This window comes from the organism of the source record quoted next, unplaced genomic scaffold, assembly GCF_019419815.1.
Source record: "Pyrus x bretschneideri cultivar Hongxiangsu unplaced genomic scaffold, Pyrus_bretschneideri_v1 Contig15, whole genome shotgun sequence".
Taxonomy (NCBI): domain Eukaryota; kingdom Viridiplantae; phylum Streptophyta; class Magnoliopsida; order Rosales; family Rosaceae; genus Pyrus; species Pyrus x bretschneideri.
This window is the reverse complement of record NW_025999446.1, coordinates 3639173-3656031: the sequence shown is the minus strand read 5'-3', so window position 1 is coordinate 3656031 and position 16859 is coordinate 3639173. Positions and strand designations below refer to the sequence as shown.

The 16859-nt window shown below is 38.7% G+C and overlaps 2 protein-coding genes across 2 annotated transcripts; both read right to left on the bottom strand.

The window, feature by feature from the left end:
- Window positions 1-8874: 8874 nt before the first annotated feature.
- Window positions 8875-12990, bottom strand: LOC103964525. The gene is made up of 3 exons (XM_009377461.3): window positions 11937-12990; window positions 11345-11780; window positions 8875-11076 (listed from the first exon to the last, which is right to left on the bottom strand). Exons 1-3 carry the CDS (start codon window positions 12663-12665, stop codon window positions 10940-10942), a joined length of 1302 nt encoding a protein of 433 aa, XP_009375736.2. The 5' UTR covers window positions 12666-12990; the 3' UTR covers window positions 8875-10939.
- A 969-nt stretch (window positions 12991-13959) lies between these two features.
- LOC103964524 (trihelix transcription factor ASR3) lies at window positions 13960-16251 on the bottom strand. The gene is made up of 2 exons (XM_009377460.3): window positions 15588-16251; window positions 13960-14548 (listed from the first exon to the last, which is right to left on the bottom strand). Exons 1-2 carry the CDS (start codon window positions 16084-16086, stop codon window positions 14070-14072), a joined length of 978 nt encoding a protein of 325 aa, XP_009375735.2. The 5' UTR covers window positions 16087-16251; the 3' UTR covers window positions 13960-14069.
- Window positions 16252-16859: the final 608 nt, after the last annotated feature.

The window sequence follows — 16859 nt, the reverse complement described above, 5'->3', positions numbered from 1 at the left end:
TCTCATATCATCAAGGGCGAAAGCAAAGGTATCTCATATCATGCTCTTTCCCTGTCTTTTCCTTTGTCCTTGATATTACTTGCATGGCAAAGTGAAAGAAGCAATCAGCCGGCACTTGGAGTCTACCTGGACTCTATTCCCTGGTTGCTTACCTAGCGTTGCTCTTGAGTAGTCATCTTCAACGGTTGATACACTTCCAGAGAAGGGACCACTTCTGCAAAGGGGAGCAAGTAAGGCAAAGGAAAAAGATACATTGAAGCATGAGGAGACAAGCATATGCTGAGCTATCCTCTAACCCTCTTCAATACGAATTGGAGAGATTAAACAAAGAAACAGATAAAAGGAGTAAGCTCAGACCTTCGGGGGAGACCAAAAGAATCCTGCTGCCCAGTTCAAGAGTAGCACAAAGGAAAATCAACGATCGGAGGAAACCAAAAGAATCTCCAGCTCAGTTCAAGAGTAACCTATGGAAAAACTCACGATGAAGCCTCACTGCAATCACCAAGGAGAAGATGGAATTTACACTCCATAACCAGATTTGCATCCCTAAACTCGGAACCTCCTCACTCCCAGAGATAGTCAGCTGCTTTCAGGACGGTCCGATGAGTTGGCCGTTCAAGAGTCCCTGGCTCTTAGTGTTCAGTGCGCAGGCTCTGTGTCCAACATGAACATGCTTTGTTAGATACATTATTTTTTTTTTTCCGCACTTGTAATTCTCGAAAATAAATGAACATGCTTTGTTTTATTCAATGCATTGGGTTGCCTCCCAAGTAGCGCTTTCTTTTACGTCTTACAGCCGGACGAAGAACCCAATCACTCCAGGATATGTTCACGAATCGGATGAGAACTCCGAGTCATAAACTAGTACCTAAAACAAGAAACAAAACAAGATTAAGAATCTGGAATAAAATAAAATCAAACGAAAATAAAACAATCCAAGGAATAAAATAAAATCAAAACTGGTAAAACTTTCCAGCCAGATGGAATTAAATAATTTGCAGAAAGTTGCACAAAACTGGTAAAACTGGTAAAAATGTCACTCTTCTAATGTTCTGATCCTCTACCTGTATATCAAAAAATAAAATATTAAAAAATTAATATCATTTTGTCTTAAGCCAAAAACGAGAAATTAATTATAAATAATTGATATATTAAAGAAAGTTAATCAAATGTAACTTATTAATTAAGCTTTGTATGAAAGAGGAGATAAGTGTTTTTGGGTAATTAATTACCTTTAATCGTTGTAAAGCAGATGGTGATTGGGCTAGAAAATAAACTACCATGGCCATCAAGAGAGAGGTGGTTTCATAGCCACCCAATGGAGAATCCAAGACAAAACTCGCTTTCTCATCTTCAGATATGGTATCAACTTCCAGAAGTATCTCAAGGAAATCACTTCTTTTAGTACAATAATTAGTGCTCCCATCTGCATTTCTTCTTCTTTCCTCTATGATTGCTTTCACAGTTGAAGATATCCTCTTTCTAGCCTGTAAAGAGAAATAATAATTCTCACACTACATGCCTAGCTGCTTTTTTGTAATAAACAAGAAGAGAGCCCATACACGTAGCTGGTTTTGTATTAAAAAGATATAGAGACTTTTATTTTGGAGGAAAATGTTCTCTTGTTAGACTATTTAACAATATATATAAACATACTTACAATCATTAATTATGTTGATTTTTATTTAAATTTATGATTCTGATTCACAGTTTGGCAAAATAAACATTGTTTTGCAAAACAAGTTCGCGTAAAACATTATTCGTATATTAGGTACCTTAACAGCTCTAGCATATGGAGTTCCAGGAATATAGAGAGGAAGAGAATGAGCCCTCTCATGAAAGTCAGGAAATCTTCAAGAATTTGTGTAGTCTGTGGCTCATCTGGGGTTAAACCTAGCACTTGCTTCACTATTACATTAAATGTGAACTGCATGCATGTGGAACCAAAAATAATTAATATTTGTGTAATTAAACCATATGATCAACATAAAAGAAAGAGAGAAAAATATATACCAATCCATGATAATATATAACTCAAAAATACCTTTCTGGCTTCCTCACAGAAGATGACTTGTGATATATTTTTTTTAGATATAAAAATTACTGAAAATGTGACTTTCTTCATTTCAAATTCAATTTTTTTTAGATAAACCCCACAGTAATATATTTTTCTAACAAAAACCCACAATAATATCTTTTACATATATATCATTCAATGAACTAATTCGATCCTGTATGAATACAATGAACTAATTCGATCGTCAATTTAAAATATTTACATAAGTGGATACCACAAAATCTTATGTTATACTTAATGAAAATATAAAAAAACTTCAAGTGTTAGTGAATCTAATGTTTTGGTGGGGAACGCATTGTACGAAATTAGTTTCAACGATCTAACCGTCAAACTTGTTTGTATATACTTCGAGATCGTGTACGCCAAAAATTGTAAAAAACAAAGATGCAGAGATCAAGTAACGGGACAAACCTTTTCGACGGCTATAAACAAAAAAGCACAATTTAACGGTTATTTTAACTCCGATTTTGATGATTTTTTAAAGCTACACTCCTTGATCCTGTATGAATACAATGAACTAATTTGATCGTCAATTTAAAATATTTACATAAGTGGATACCACAAAATCTTATGTTATACTTAATGAAAGTATAAAAAAAACTCCTATTGTTAGTGAATCTAATGTTTTGATGGGAAACGCATTGTACGAAATTAGTTTCAACGATCTAACCGTCAAACTTGTTTGTATATACTTCGAGATCGTGTACGCCAAAAATCGTAAAAAACAAAGATGCAGAGATCAAGTAACGGGAAAAACCTTTTCGACGGCTATAAATGAAAAAGCACAATTTAACGGTTATATTAACTCCGATTTTGATGATTTTTTAAAGCTACACTCCTTGATCCTATATGAATACAATGAACAAAGTCGATCGTCAATTTAAAATATTTACACAAGTGGATACCACAAAATCTTATGTTATACTCAATGAAAGTATAAATAAATTCCAATTGTTAGTGTATCTAATGTTTTGATCAGATACGCATTGTACAGAAATAGTTTCAACAATCTAACCGTCAAACTTGTTTGTATATGCTTCGAGATCGTGTATGCCAAAAATCCCAAAAAACAAAGATGCAGAGGTCAAGCAATGGGACAAACCTTTTCGACGGTTATAAACGAAAAAGCACAATTTAACGGTTATTTTAACTCCGATTTTGATGATTTTTTAAAGCTACACTCCTTGATCCTATATGAATACAATGAACAAAGTCGATCGTCAATTTAAAATATTTACACAAGTGAATACCACAAAATCTTATGTTATACTCAATGAAAGTATAAATAAACTCCAATTGTTAGTGAATCTAATGTTTTGATCAGATATGCATTGTACGAAACTAGTTTCAATAATCCAACCGTCAAACTTGTTTGTATATGCTTCGAGATCGTGTACGCCAAAAATCACAAAAAACAAACATGCAGAAATTAGGTAAGGGGACAAACCTTTTTGATGGCTATAAATGAAAAATCATGATTTAACGGTTATTTTAACTCCGATTTTGATGATTTTTTACAACTACACTCTTTAACCCTATATAAATATAATGAACTAATTCGATCATCAATTTAAAACATTTACACAAGTGGATACCACAAAGAAAAAGGCAATGCAAGAACACCAAAGAAAAAAAAAAAAAAAAAAAAGACTTTGCACGACGTTCATGCCCTGCATCGTGCAAAACGGCTTTGCGCGACGCAGGTGGGCATACGTCGTGCAAAACAGCTTTGCGCGACGCCAGTCTTCGTCACTCAAAGATGTTTTGCGCGACGCATATAATCCTACGTCGCGCAAAGCTGTTTTGCGCGACACATAAGGACCTACGTCGCGCAAAGTCAACGAAAAACGCGGTAAACCTTCTTGGTTTGGCGCCAAAAGTTTGGCGACGAATGACGGCGTCGCGCAAAGCAGTTTTGCGCGACATATGCCCACCTGCGTCGCGCAAAGCTGTTTTGCACAACTCTTTATTCGTCGCGCAAAGTACGTTTGCGCGACGTTTTGTGTTATACGTCGCGCAAACGGACTTTGCGCTACAAAATTTTCTTCGTCGCGCAAGATGCCGTCGTGCAAACATGTTTTTCTACTAGTGAATTGTTTCCTGCATAATATATTTTTCAGAAAGTAACTACGCAGTACACATCCAAAAACTAATGAAAATCTCAATTGACAAAGTTTTGATAATTTTTTCAACATTAAAAGGAAAAGTAATAGTAAAACAAGCACTAACTGTAGCAGGTTATTAATCTGCTTACCCACAAAAACGCTTGCATCGAAATTGCTTAGGCTTGCCGGTATAGGACCCTCGAGCCGATTGTATGACACATTCATAGTCTTCCATGCATTTGGATTTTGTGGAAAATTTGGTAGTTTCCCACTGAATTGGTTTCCCCGAATATCCATTTCCACAATCTTTGTCAATGCAGCCAGCGAGTTTGGTATTTTACCCATGAATTCATTCCCAACCAGATAAATTTTCTTCAAGGAATTCAGGCCAACAAAAAAATTATCTGGGATTTCACCATTGAATTGATTGTACGACAAGTAAACTGATGTAAGTGAAATAAGTTTGTTCACACTAGGGATAGGACCTTCAAAGCTATTGTTCATGAAGCTTACGGTTTTCAGGGCAGACAAATCCATAAGTGTGTCTATATCGATTATCCCCCGGAGACCCATGTTTGTTAAAGCCAACCCGAACACATTGCCGTCGCCATCACAAAGCAAACCTGCCCAGAGGTTGTGCGCACCTGCAGGGAGGTGTGGCGTTTGTCCAGTTGTCCAAAGCACTGTCGTTGGATAGAAACGACTTGAACTTGAGGAGGGTGGCTGGCTCGGTCGGATCTGAAGACGAAGCAACGTATGATAGGACTAAGAAAATTAGCATGAAAAGCCAGTGATGGTGATCATATGATGCTTTGTGAATATGTGCCATCATAAAAATTAGGTTTTTTTCGTTTGGAAGCTAGGGTTTGATAAAAGAAGAAGAAGAATGGAGGGATGGAAAATATGGGATTAGGTTAAGTGGATTTGATGACAGTAATAGAGTAGGGGAAGATGTAAAGGTAGAAATTAAAGATTTGGGGGTGCAAGAATGACAAGGTTCATTGTTCCCTATGAGGGATTATGAGCTGGGTTGAAAGCCAGCATTAATATTTTAATTAAAAGATTTGGATTTGATTTTCTTGGCAATACTAAACGGGTTAGTTTATTATTTGTCTTTAGCTTTGTGTGTGCTGTTGTTGAGTTTCTGTTTTGTTCTTGTTAATGGTGTTGGGGAAGTGTTTCATTGTAGGCTCAGCCGATCGGATTAGCAACGAGATCACTTTCACTAATTACTTCATTCCTTTAATTGTAATTTTGACCATTGTATTAGCCATCGACCGGAGTATTTTTTATTGTGTGACCAAATCATCATCCCGATTTAACATGGATTCTCACTAATTATTTGCGAAAATTTTAGTTCTTGTTCCTGGTATTGAACATAATTGATTTAAAGATTTGGATTGAAAGATAAAATATTAAATTTTAATATTAGTTAAAAAAATTTAATCATGATAACTGTTTATCACCAATTCAATGATTGTTTGCGTAACATTTTTCCGTTTCGATAATTATTTGTCATTCCTTTGTCAGTTTAGGACTATTATGGCTGTAATTAGTATAGGGCTGTTATGGTTGTGATATTTGTATAAATGTTGTACTGCTACACGTTTGGTGATTAAGAAACAATCATTTTCTACACGATATCAGAGTTGAGATAAAGATGATCTATATCCCATTCTCCCGTCTTTGTTTCCCTCTTCTGGTTTTAAACAACCTCTAGCCTCCATTGTTGTTCCATCTCTCTCTGGCATCGTCATTTTGGCCATCTATCTGATCACGTTCTACGCAAATTAGTTTCTCAACATGGGGCTCGTCTTTCTTTATCTTCCGATAAATGTAGCCAGTGTGCACTAGCTAAGTCAATTAGTCTTCCTTTTTTTGTCTCATGATCATAGTGCAAGTACTCCATTTGAATTAATACATTCCAATGTTTGGATGTCACCTATTCTGTCTATTTCTGGTTTTGCTATTACGTACGTTTTACTAATGGTTTTAGTGGTTACACTTGGATCTTTCCATTGCGACAAAAATATTAAATTTTCTCTCATTTCTCTCAATTTGTTGCTTATGTGGAAACCCTATTTTCCTTATCTCTTAAACAATTCTAAAGTGACGGGGGCAAAGAATTTGATAATTTGATGTTCAAGCAATTTTGTAACGCTAAGGGCATTTTACATCATTACTCTTGCCTACATACACCTCAACAAAATGACCTTGCTGAACACAAACACCGTCATATAGCTGATATAGGTCGCACTCTCCTCCTCACAGCTCAAGTCCCGCTCAATTTATGGCCTGAAGCCCTTTCTACCGCTGTTCATTTAATCAATCACCTTCCAACTTCTGTCATCCAATGGGTTTCTCCATTATTCAAATTATATGGCAAACATCCTGATTATTCCCTTCTCCGGACCTTTGGCTGTGCTTGATTTCCATACCTTGGATATTGTACAATTAATGAATTACAACCTCGTTCTTTAGCTTGTATTTTTGTAGGGTACAATGATCACTACCGAGGCTACCGGTGTCTCCATAATCCCTTTGGTCGACTCTACGCATCTCGTCATGTTGTGTCTCATAGGTACCATTTGGTACGTGGGACGGGACGGAACGCAGTGGAACGAGGCATTCCGTCCTATGTTTGGTGCGCGAAAAACAGTGGAACGCCCTGTTTCAGGGGACGAAATTTGGCTAAATTTTCGTTCCACCTCCACCCTTGGAACGACTTGTTCCGCATACATGGAACACAAAATTATGAAATTTTAAGACAAAAATGTTCTGAATTTTATGGGATAAACAGTTATCATGGGATTTCATTTTCTTTGTTTAAGTTCTGAATGTTTAAACCCTAAAATGTTTAAGCATATATGTAATATGTGTTCAAATATGAACAACTTTAAAAAAATAATAATAATAAAAAGTAAAATAAAACTGTCCCATTCCGTTCCGCACATAAACATTGTACCAAACAACAGACGAAACAGAGGTAAGTTGGTCATTTAATCGTTTGGTTTCGTGTTGTCATGCACTTACCAAACATAGAACGGAACAACCGTTCTGTTCTGTCCTGCGCATACCAAACATAACACAAAACATTCATCCCGTTCCGTACTGTCCCGTCCCGTATACTAAACGGTACCATAAGGACTCATTTCCGTGTGATGATGCTGCTTTTGCTACGCCCACCAGAATTTGCATTCGTTCTCGTTGGGTTTCCACGCCTTCACTCACACAGTGGACCTGCCCCACCACTTATAGTCACCAGCCCAAGTTTGGATCTCCATCCGAGTACTCCCATGTCCCCCACATCAGTTGTAACCGCTCCTCCCCACACCACTGCTCCTGCAGCCGAGTCCAATCTAGGAGCCGCACAAGCTGTTGCTGCCGAGATTGTTCCAGGCGCTGACCTTGCTGCTGCACCACCCACTCCAGAATCTACTTTTGTTGTCACTTATCCCCTTGTTGTCACCGAATCGGTTTTTGTGGCCGAGCCTACTCCTTCCTCCATCTCTAGTCGCACCAGTCCAATTCGTACGCGTTCTCGGTCTGGCATCTTCAAACCAAACCCCAAATATCAGTTAAACTTATATGTTCGCTATCTGATTCCTCTAGCTCTCATGGCCACAGTTGACACTGAAATGGAACCCATATGTTACACATAGGCGTCTAAATCTCCAAATTGGCAACAGGCCATGCTTGAAGAGTTCAATGCTCTTCTTCAACAGGGCACTTGGTCTCTTGTTCCTCCTTCTCCTCGACATAACACACTGGGATGCAATGGGTTTTCAAGGTAAAAAGGAGGTCTGATGGCTCCGTTAAAAGATACAAAGCACGTTTTGTTGCTAAAGGATTTCATCAACAACCTGGGGTTGATTATTTTGATACGTTCAGTCCTGTCGTCAAGCTGACCACTATTCAAATAGTTTTGAGTATTGTTGTTTCTTGTAGCTGGGTAATTCATCAGCTTGATGTAAAGAACGCAGTCTTGTACAGTTATCCTCAGGAGAAGTCTGTATGTGGCAGCCCCCTGGTTTCGCTGACTCGCTTCGTCCCAATCATGGTCGTTAGCTTCATAAGGCGATTTATGGTCTGAACAAGCCCCCCCCCCCCACCCCAGCGCGCACGCGCGGGGGGGTTCCGGTTCAGTTCCTTTCTTGTTCGTGTAGGTTTCTTACAAAGTCGATTTGATTCGTCAATATTTGTGTATCAGGATGGTGCTAATATAATGATTTTACTACTTTATGTTGATGACATTGTGCTTACGAGTAGTAATCCATCTCATATTTCAGCTTTTATCAACTCTCTTGTGTGGATTTGAAGTTAAAGATTTGGGACCTCTCAATTATTTTCTTGGCATTGAAGTGGCTCAGTTATCTGATTCTGTTTGCCTTACTCAAAATGAATATATTGTTGATCTCCTCAAGAAAAGTAATCATCTGGAATGCAAGCCGGTTTCGACTCCCATGGCCTCACGAACTTCTGCTTCACGCACTGATAAAAACAAAACACTATAAAGAGAATATTCATTGGAGGGAGGTATAAATGGGCCAAACAACAATTTTAGGAAAAAGATCTTTTAGATCTCTTTCCTTTTTTCTTTTTTTTTTTTTTTTCAATTCCCTAATATCGTAATCTTTTTTACTATAGATCGTATATACCTTTATTTATACCTTATTTATCTTCCCTAAGTGGATTACCTTGAGTCGCGCATACATTGCGTCAGGCTAAGACTATGTAACTAGTCAATGATGACCTTCCATGGATTCGCCTATATAAGCCGCAGCTAAGGTTGCAAAAATAAGAGCTTGAATACCGCTTGTAAATAATCCAAGGAACATGACAGGTATAGGAACTACTGAAGGTACTAAAGAAACAAGAACAACCACTACTAATTCATCAGCTAAAATATTTCCGAAAAGTCGAAAACTAAGCGATAAGGGTTTTGTGAAATCTTCTAAGATGTTAATGGGTAAAAGGATTGGAATACATCTCTTGCTGATCCTACGTCGTATCGTCAACTTGTGGGTGCTCTTCAATAACTCACAATTACTCGCCCCGACATAGCCTATGTGAATGTTTCTCAATTTATGAGTTCTCCCAGTGATACACACTTTGAGGTTGTGAAACACATTGTCCATTATCTAAAAGGCACCCTTGGTCAAGGTTTATTAATTACTTCGTCGCTTCACTTAGTCTTCCATTTTCATAGCTTACTCGGATGCTGATTGGGCAGGATGTCCACACACACGTTGATCAACTACCGGATACTGTATTTTTTTTTTTTTTTTTTTTTTTTTTTGCCCAATCTCATCTCCTGGAGTGCTAAGAGTTTCTCGATCCAGTATTGAGACTGAATATCGTGCTCTCACGTATGCTTGTGCTGATACTGTTTGGATTCAAGGTCTTTTACATGAACTTCAGTTCCCTCTCTCTCGGCCAATTGTCCTTAATTGTGACTATCTTACTGCCACTTACATGGCGGTCAATTCCGTTTTCATTCTTGAACCAAACGCATTGGAACCGATTATCATTTTGTTCAAGAACGAGTTGCAAATGGCAGTCATCGAGTCCAATTTATTCCTTTTACCCACCAACTCGCGGATGTTTTTACCAAAGGACTTCCCTCAGATCGATTTCATCGTCTAATTTTCAAACTTGTCTTCTCACCGACGTTAAGTTTGCGGGGGAGCGTTAGAGAGTTACAACCTTTATCACCAATGCAATGACTGTTTGTGTAATGGTTTTCCGTTTCGATTATTATTTGTCATTCCTATGTCATTAGTTCAGGATTATTATGGCTGTAATCAGTATAGGGCTGTTATGGTTGTAATATTTGTATAAATGTTGTACTGCTGCACGTTTGGTGATTAAGAAAGAATCATCTTCTACAATAACTAGTAATTCACCCTAAAGTTGGGCAAAGATTACTATCAAGTAATGATTTTTCACTCATATGCTGTGAAAGTCTGATATGGTACATTTTAAAACTATGATACATTTTATAATAAATATGGGTATATTATAGTTAAAAAAAAAAAAAAAAAGTCAAAAGTTTACATAAAATAGTGCTACTAAACTCAACTTTTCAGAAGGTTTGACTTTCGGGTACAATTTTCTATATATAATGCATCAAATTTGGTATCTATTGTATGCCAATTGTTGCAACTCTAAGGAGCTCTGTCAACTTCTGTTAACAAATTGTCACGTACATGGTACATGAAAGGGTTAGCCTGATGGATTTCGTACAAGAAATCAACCTAAGTGACAGATGTCCTCTACCTGGAACAATTGGCAAATTACATGAAACTACAGGGACGAAGTCCCGTAAGAGAAACTTTGTGTAAACTACATGGAAAAAACGTTTTTTAGTCCTTGTATTATAGCTTTTGCTGTTAGCTAGTTGCTCGTTTATTTTTTGGAGGATGAGTAGTAAGTTCATTGTTGGCTCAGCCGAGTTCATGAACATGTATATATGTACTCGGATACGTTTGGTTGTAGCATTTGATTTTTTGCCTCACCAATGCTTCTCTCTACATCTTCCTCCTGTGTGTTTTCGATATCGACAACCCTCATGTATATATTAATGTTCAATTAACTAGTATTTGTCCCATTTCATGAGGAAAATTTTGAAGATTTCAATATAATCGTCCTGTCTGTCTTTGAGCTCATCTGATTGGCACTGCTCTTCCACCTCCAGCATTGTTAACGTTGACATGTTGGTGTTGGAAGCTTCATTCGGCAAACCTCCAAGTTGTTCTTAAGACAAAACAACCACTTTGCTGAGCACCCACAGCACCAGAGAGAACTCAAATGCAAATAGTGTGTGAAGCAACCCCCGATCAAGCGCAAACCCATACAGCGTGATCCCTCCGTTGTTGTGACTCAAATACGCCACTGCACACACAAACGTACACCAAACTATACATAAGCATCCATATCACCATGTATCAGGTGAACTCGTGTGTTTTCACATGTTAAAGACACACGACTTTGCCTGATACGTGGGGTTAATTAACTTGAAAGTGACCACATATTCGGAGTTCATCATATGCCTTTGTCTTTTATTTAGTAAGTAGGTCTTGAATTTTCCTGGTTATCCTACAAAAATAACTGTACTACTATCAAGTTAAGGAATATAAACTTAGAAAGCAAGCATACTCACCCAGAGCTTGCCTGGTTTGAAATGAGGAAGGCTTCTGCGGAGGAACTGAAGTGGAAATGTCTGATGAATGTTCAGAGTCACTCTCTCCACAGCGTCCATTTGCCTCTGAGCTAATCTGCTGGCTTTTCCACTGCTGGTCTGATCCGGCAGACGGACAAGTCAAGAGCATGTGCCATCTTGTTGCAATTGCTACAACTCCTTGAGCTCTATGAGTAATTCTTGCTGCCTCCATTAGGCAACAAAACAAGCCACTAAGCTCGACTGCAGAACAAACCACAAGATCACCAGAGTTGAGGAAAGTCTTCTCCGTCTTGGATGCCAAAACGAGCAACAAGGCCCCGAATTGACTCACCGTGATGATAAACATGCATCCGATGATAAAGAAGCGGTACCTGTGGCTCGTGACCTTCAATTGCTTTCTTATCCTTACATGTTCCTGAAATTATATGAATTTTTTTATCAAATGTATACACAAAATATTGTGCGTTATTGATATTTAGTAATATTGTGAAAGTATTAATTAAATACCACAATGTGCCAGGTACTGTATAATGGTAAATATAGGGAATTTTATCGAAATTTCAAAGTATACCTGGAATATGATACTGGATTCGTATTCACGCCCCTCAAACAACTTGCAAAGCCTTTTGAATCGAAGTATTTGTAGCTCGCAAGTCAACCGGAACATAACACAAACCAGCAAGAACACCCCAGTCCTATAAACCCAAGAAGCCAAAACCAAAACAAGCATAATTGAGTTGACTGGGACGCTTGAGCTTATATGAGGCAGTGAGATATGGACAGTGGAGAAGAATATGATCTTGTGGGCAAGCTCAATGAAAAAGGACGGCAGTAGTATGCAAGCTAGGTACTTGAAGGCCTTATCGAGCTCACGAGTGTATCCGCGACGAACAAAGCCAGAGTCTTCTGTAAGACCGTCGAGGAAGAGGAGTTGCCTCAGTCCATATTTTCGGAAGAAGCCAGAAAGAGTAATGAACCCAATGGCGGCTAAGCTGGACTCGGGAAGTTGGACTAGCTTGTTGAATGAGATGGGGTCCCCAGATGGGAGTTTGAGAGAGAGGGAGGTGAGGATTGGGACTAGGGCTGTTAAGAAGATGAAGGTGAAGTAAGACAGGAATTTTCCGAAGCATGAGGAGTGGTCAAGTGCCCACCATTTTAGGCTGACTTTGAAGCTGCAGAGTTCATCTGAGGATTGGAGAAGTAAGGGAGCTGTGTTAGGTTCGTTTGAATTGTTGTTCGGGTGGCCGGGAGATGAAATTTGAGGGTGGCTGGTGCAGTGGACATTCATTTGATTGTTCATGGATTGGTTCTGTTAGTGCTGGAGAGTAAATGAATTAATGGAAGCAACAATGTTGGAAGGTTGAGAAAGATTTTGCTTGGCATTTGGGCAAGAGTAAGATGGTGTTTGTAACAAGGAGAGGGCCCTTTGTAATTGCAAGGTAGATGAAGCAATTCACATATACATACATTTCATGCTAATTTCCGCTTTTGGAAGATCAAAATTTTCTATTGCCAACTCACTTGAATGCCACTTGGACCACTCGTTCGCAGACACGCGCGACTGTTTCAAAAGTCTTAGTAGTGAGAGTGAACCTTTCAACATAAGAGTGGACATCAAACCAGACGATTCAATTCAAGATATAATGACCAGTTTAGTTGAGGTTGGACCATCAAAATAGAAACGATCCAAAACCCGAAGAAAACGAAAGTTGGAAAGTTGGAAAAGGAAAGGCAAAAGAGCTTGCCTTTTCTCGTGAGAGTCTCTCTACCACCCTGGCTTTCTTCACCTAGGGGTTTCAAGTGGAGTGAAGAGTACAGATGCTCCAGAGAGATTTTAGTAGCATTTTTATTTTCCATGTCATTTCATATTCATGTGTTGACATGTTATATATATATATATATATATATATTTGGTTCACTGAGAAACAAAACAATGTCATACATACATACTGACATATACATAGGGAGATTGAGCCACGCGCAAGCACTAACCGGATTCAAACTTAAGTGGCAGTTTGATTCGGTTTTGATAACCAAAGAGTTAAGGATCCCAAGAACCGAACCAAACCAAGTCCGAAATCTAGTGAGAGGTGTCCTTGCAACCCGCCACCCTAGCCTTTTTAATTTTCAATGTCATTTCATATTCGTTTCTTCAGTTGGCAATCACGGGTCCAAAGCCAGATACAAGTAATAGTTATTGCTTTCTAATGGTCTCAAACTTCCACACGTGAAGCTCCTGAGGAAGAAGCAAAATGAAGGGCAAGTCCTAAAACATTTGTGATAGCCCATGGTCATACAGCACTACTACAAATTGGTATTGTTGCCTAGAGGATTGTTCTCGACAGTCATCCACACGCGTACAAAGTGTATGATGGCGGTCGTCAACTGTTGATGTATTCAAAGCCTACAATGAGATCTATATGCATCAAAGGCTGACAATAACCGCGGGTAATCACCTGAGATTAATAATGTATCTAGGATGACAACTTGCCCTTGCCCTTTTGAAGAGAAAAAGTGGACTATAATGCGAAAAAGCCCGGGAACTACTCTCATTCATGGCTAAACTGGTGTTCCACACGCAAACAGCACAGTAATGAAGCTAACTCCAACGTTGCATCTACCATTAAAGACAAACTTTAACACCAAACTCTTAACATTTAAATATTCACATTCAGTTCAAAAGAAATTAAAAGTTAGGGAAAAACTATTCACATTCCTGGACAAGATGACGGAGCTGGTCGAGAGTCCTCACAATATCGCCAAGGCATGCAATGACCCGGTCCCCTTGGCACCTAACAAAATCAGTTTGGAGGTCCCCGGTGCTCTTCACGCCAGCAGCCTCATGATCAGGTTTCTCAGTAACGATAGCACGGATTAGTTCTGCACTTTCATGCAATTTCATAGCCGCAATTTTCTCTTGTTCTTCAATGCTGATTGCCTCCTCTTTTCTTTGACTATTTGTAAGTTTTTTCTTCACCCAGCTCTTCTGAGGCTGTTCTTCTGCCAGGCTCTTCGTAGGAATTGCTTTTAAACCGCTTCCCACAGGTTTTTCTTCTGCATGGGTTTCTTGAGGTTTTTCTTGAGCATGAGTTTCGCGAGGCTTTTCTCTCTTGCAGCTTCTCAATGAATTTTCTTTAGGACAGCTTTTCTGAGGTATTGATCGACGCTTTCTCCTCTTGGACTCTTGCATACAAGGCAATTAAAAGAAAAGAGCTGGTGAGAATTACTTACGCAAACAACCTGATTGTTAGCATTTTCACAACTTCAAGCACAAAAACAGTTAAACAATAACTACTTAATCATTTACTCACCCATTACTCAAAAGTTCAAGCGATTTATGCAGTTGTCCTATAAAAACTATCTAAGGAACTTTTCAGATTGCAAATTCAACCACCTTAAACTTTTAACGACATCACCCATTAACGTCTAGAAATAATACCAGGAGCAGCAGACTCAATTAATCAAGAATTTATTGAAACTTGAAATGGTATACACACTGTTATAGAGTAATCAATCTCACAAACAACAGAACTATTAAGTGGGTATGCACATGTCGTATGTCTCAACCAACCCTTGTTAATAAAACATTCATGCACATCAGCATTCCAACCTTATGAATCATGATTTAAGTATCAATTCGATTTTGGTGCGTAAATACACTGTTTAAGGAGTGAACTTACCCCTTCACCTACAAAATCATAGGCAAACAAAAAATAAATAAACTTTCCCGTTTTGTTTACTACTTAGATTTAACATATCTTGCATTTAACAACCAAGATTATGTTCTTCTCCAGATTTCAAAGCCCATAATCTCTTAATCATTTGTACGTTATTTTTTATTTAAGCGATATTGGGGGTGAGGGATTCAAACACAAGACATCGGGTGGAAGAGTAATAGTTCTTAACCACTTGAGCTACAAGCCCCTGCATATTGCATCTATCCGTTAGTAAGCGATTTGTGAGCGGGCAAAATAACACCATTCTATACAAAGGGCGCTCGATTGGACCCTCCCGTCATTAATAATTTTCCAAAGTAATGAGCTGATATAGAAGGCATACTTCACAATGTAAACATTCATTCGCAACCAATGATGCCAACACAAAATCTTCGGCACAAAATTAAACGAAAATGCGAAACCAAACACACAATTGCATTGTAATCATGCAATGCAGTATTACATATCAACACAGATTTCCATTTGGGGCTTGTGAACAAGCATACCTGGCTCGGAATCAAGTTCCTTCTCCGGCTCAGCCCCCGCCTCATCTTCGGGATCACTATCCGGATCTGTATCCGATTGGTTCCCCCTCACCCTTACAAGCTTATCAATCCCACTAAACAGCTCCTGATCAAAATTCTCCGGCAACCCATTCCGCTTCCTCCTCTCAATTCCCAAAACCCAGTACGAATCCGAAGCTCGGCACTTCGCCTCCCACTGCTTGATCCCCTTGTACTCGCCGAACAAAGCGTCCCACTTCCGGCGATACTGGTCCAATGTTCGCGACACGCCCAGGGCAAAGCAGTTCTGAGCTATGATCTTCCATTTCTGAAACGACGACAGCGCTTTCAGGCAGTCGGCCTCGACGGCGGCGACCTCGTTCACGAGGATGAGCTCGTCCGTCGGATTCCAGTCCGGGGCTACTTGGGAACGCGTGCTGCGCCGGTTGCCGGATGAACGGTGAGATCGGTCGAGCTGGGACGGGGTTTGTTCGGGTTTCATTTTCGAATTCTGCCTTCAAAATGTCATTTTTTCGGAAATTGGGCGGCGGTGAGTGTCGAATCGACTTACCCAGGAGTCCTTCCGGAGCGATCGGTGGCTCTGTTTAAAACCCTTAACCACACTGGTGTGGAGTTCATCTAAAGATTTTTCTTTTTTTTTCCAGTTTGGATTACCTTTTTTTTTTTAAAAAAAAAAAAATGGATTAACTTCAGGAGTCTCGTTACATTAGTCAAACGGTTGAGATTAAAATATGAAAAACACATTTATTTACAGAATTGTTATTGACATTCCAAAAATCTTATTTTGTACTTCAAATTTTTTATAATTGGAAAGAAAAATAAACAAGAATGTAGAATGAGATTTTTTAAATGCTAATAATAGATCCCTTTATTTATTCTTTGTGTTTAATATTCAATTTAAAGACGAGTGACCGGATATTTCCCCACCATTCGGTGATGAGTTGAACATTTCTGTTAAGTTCAATACGTGTTGAGTTCGTCTTTCTAATGTAAACCGACCAAGCTGTTGGAGTACGGAGGTATTGTGCAAGGTTTTTTTTTTTTTTTTTGGAAACTAGTATTGTGCAAGGTTTAGCTGTGGAGTAAACTATTATGATTGTTAAATTCATTCGACGAATCAGATTATAGAAAGTGAAAATCTACAAATGGGTTGAAAGTGACGTTGAAAATCCAAACACATTTCTTTTCACCTCTTTTTCTCCACCTGATTGTCTTTTGTTTCAGTACCTAGAGTTCAACACTAGCGTCGTACTT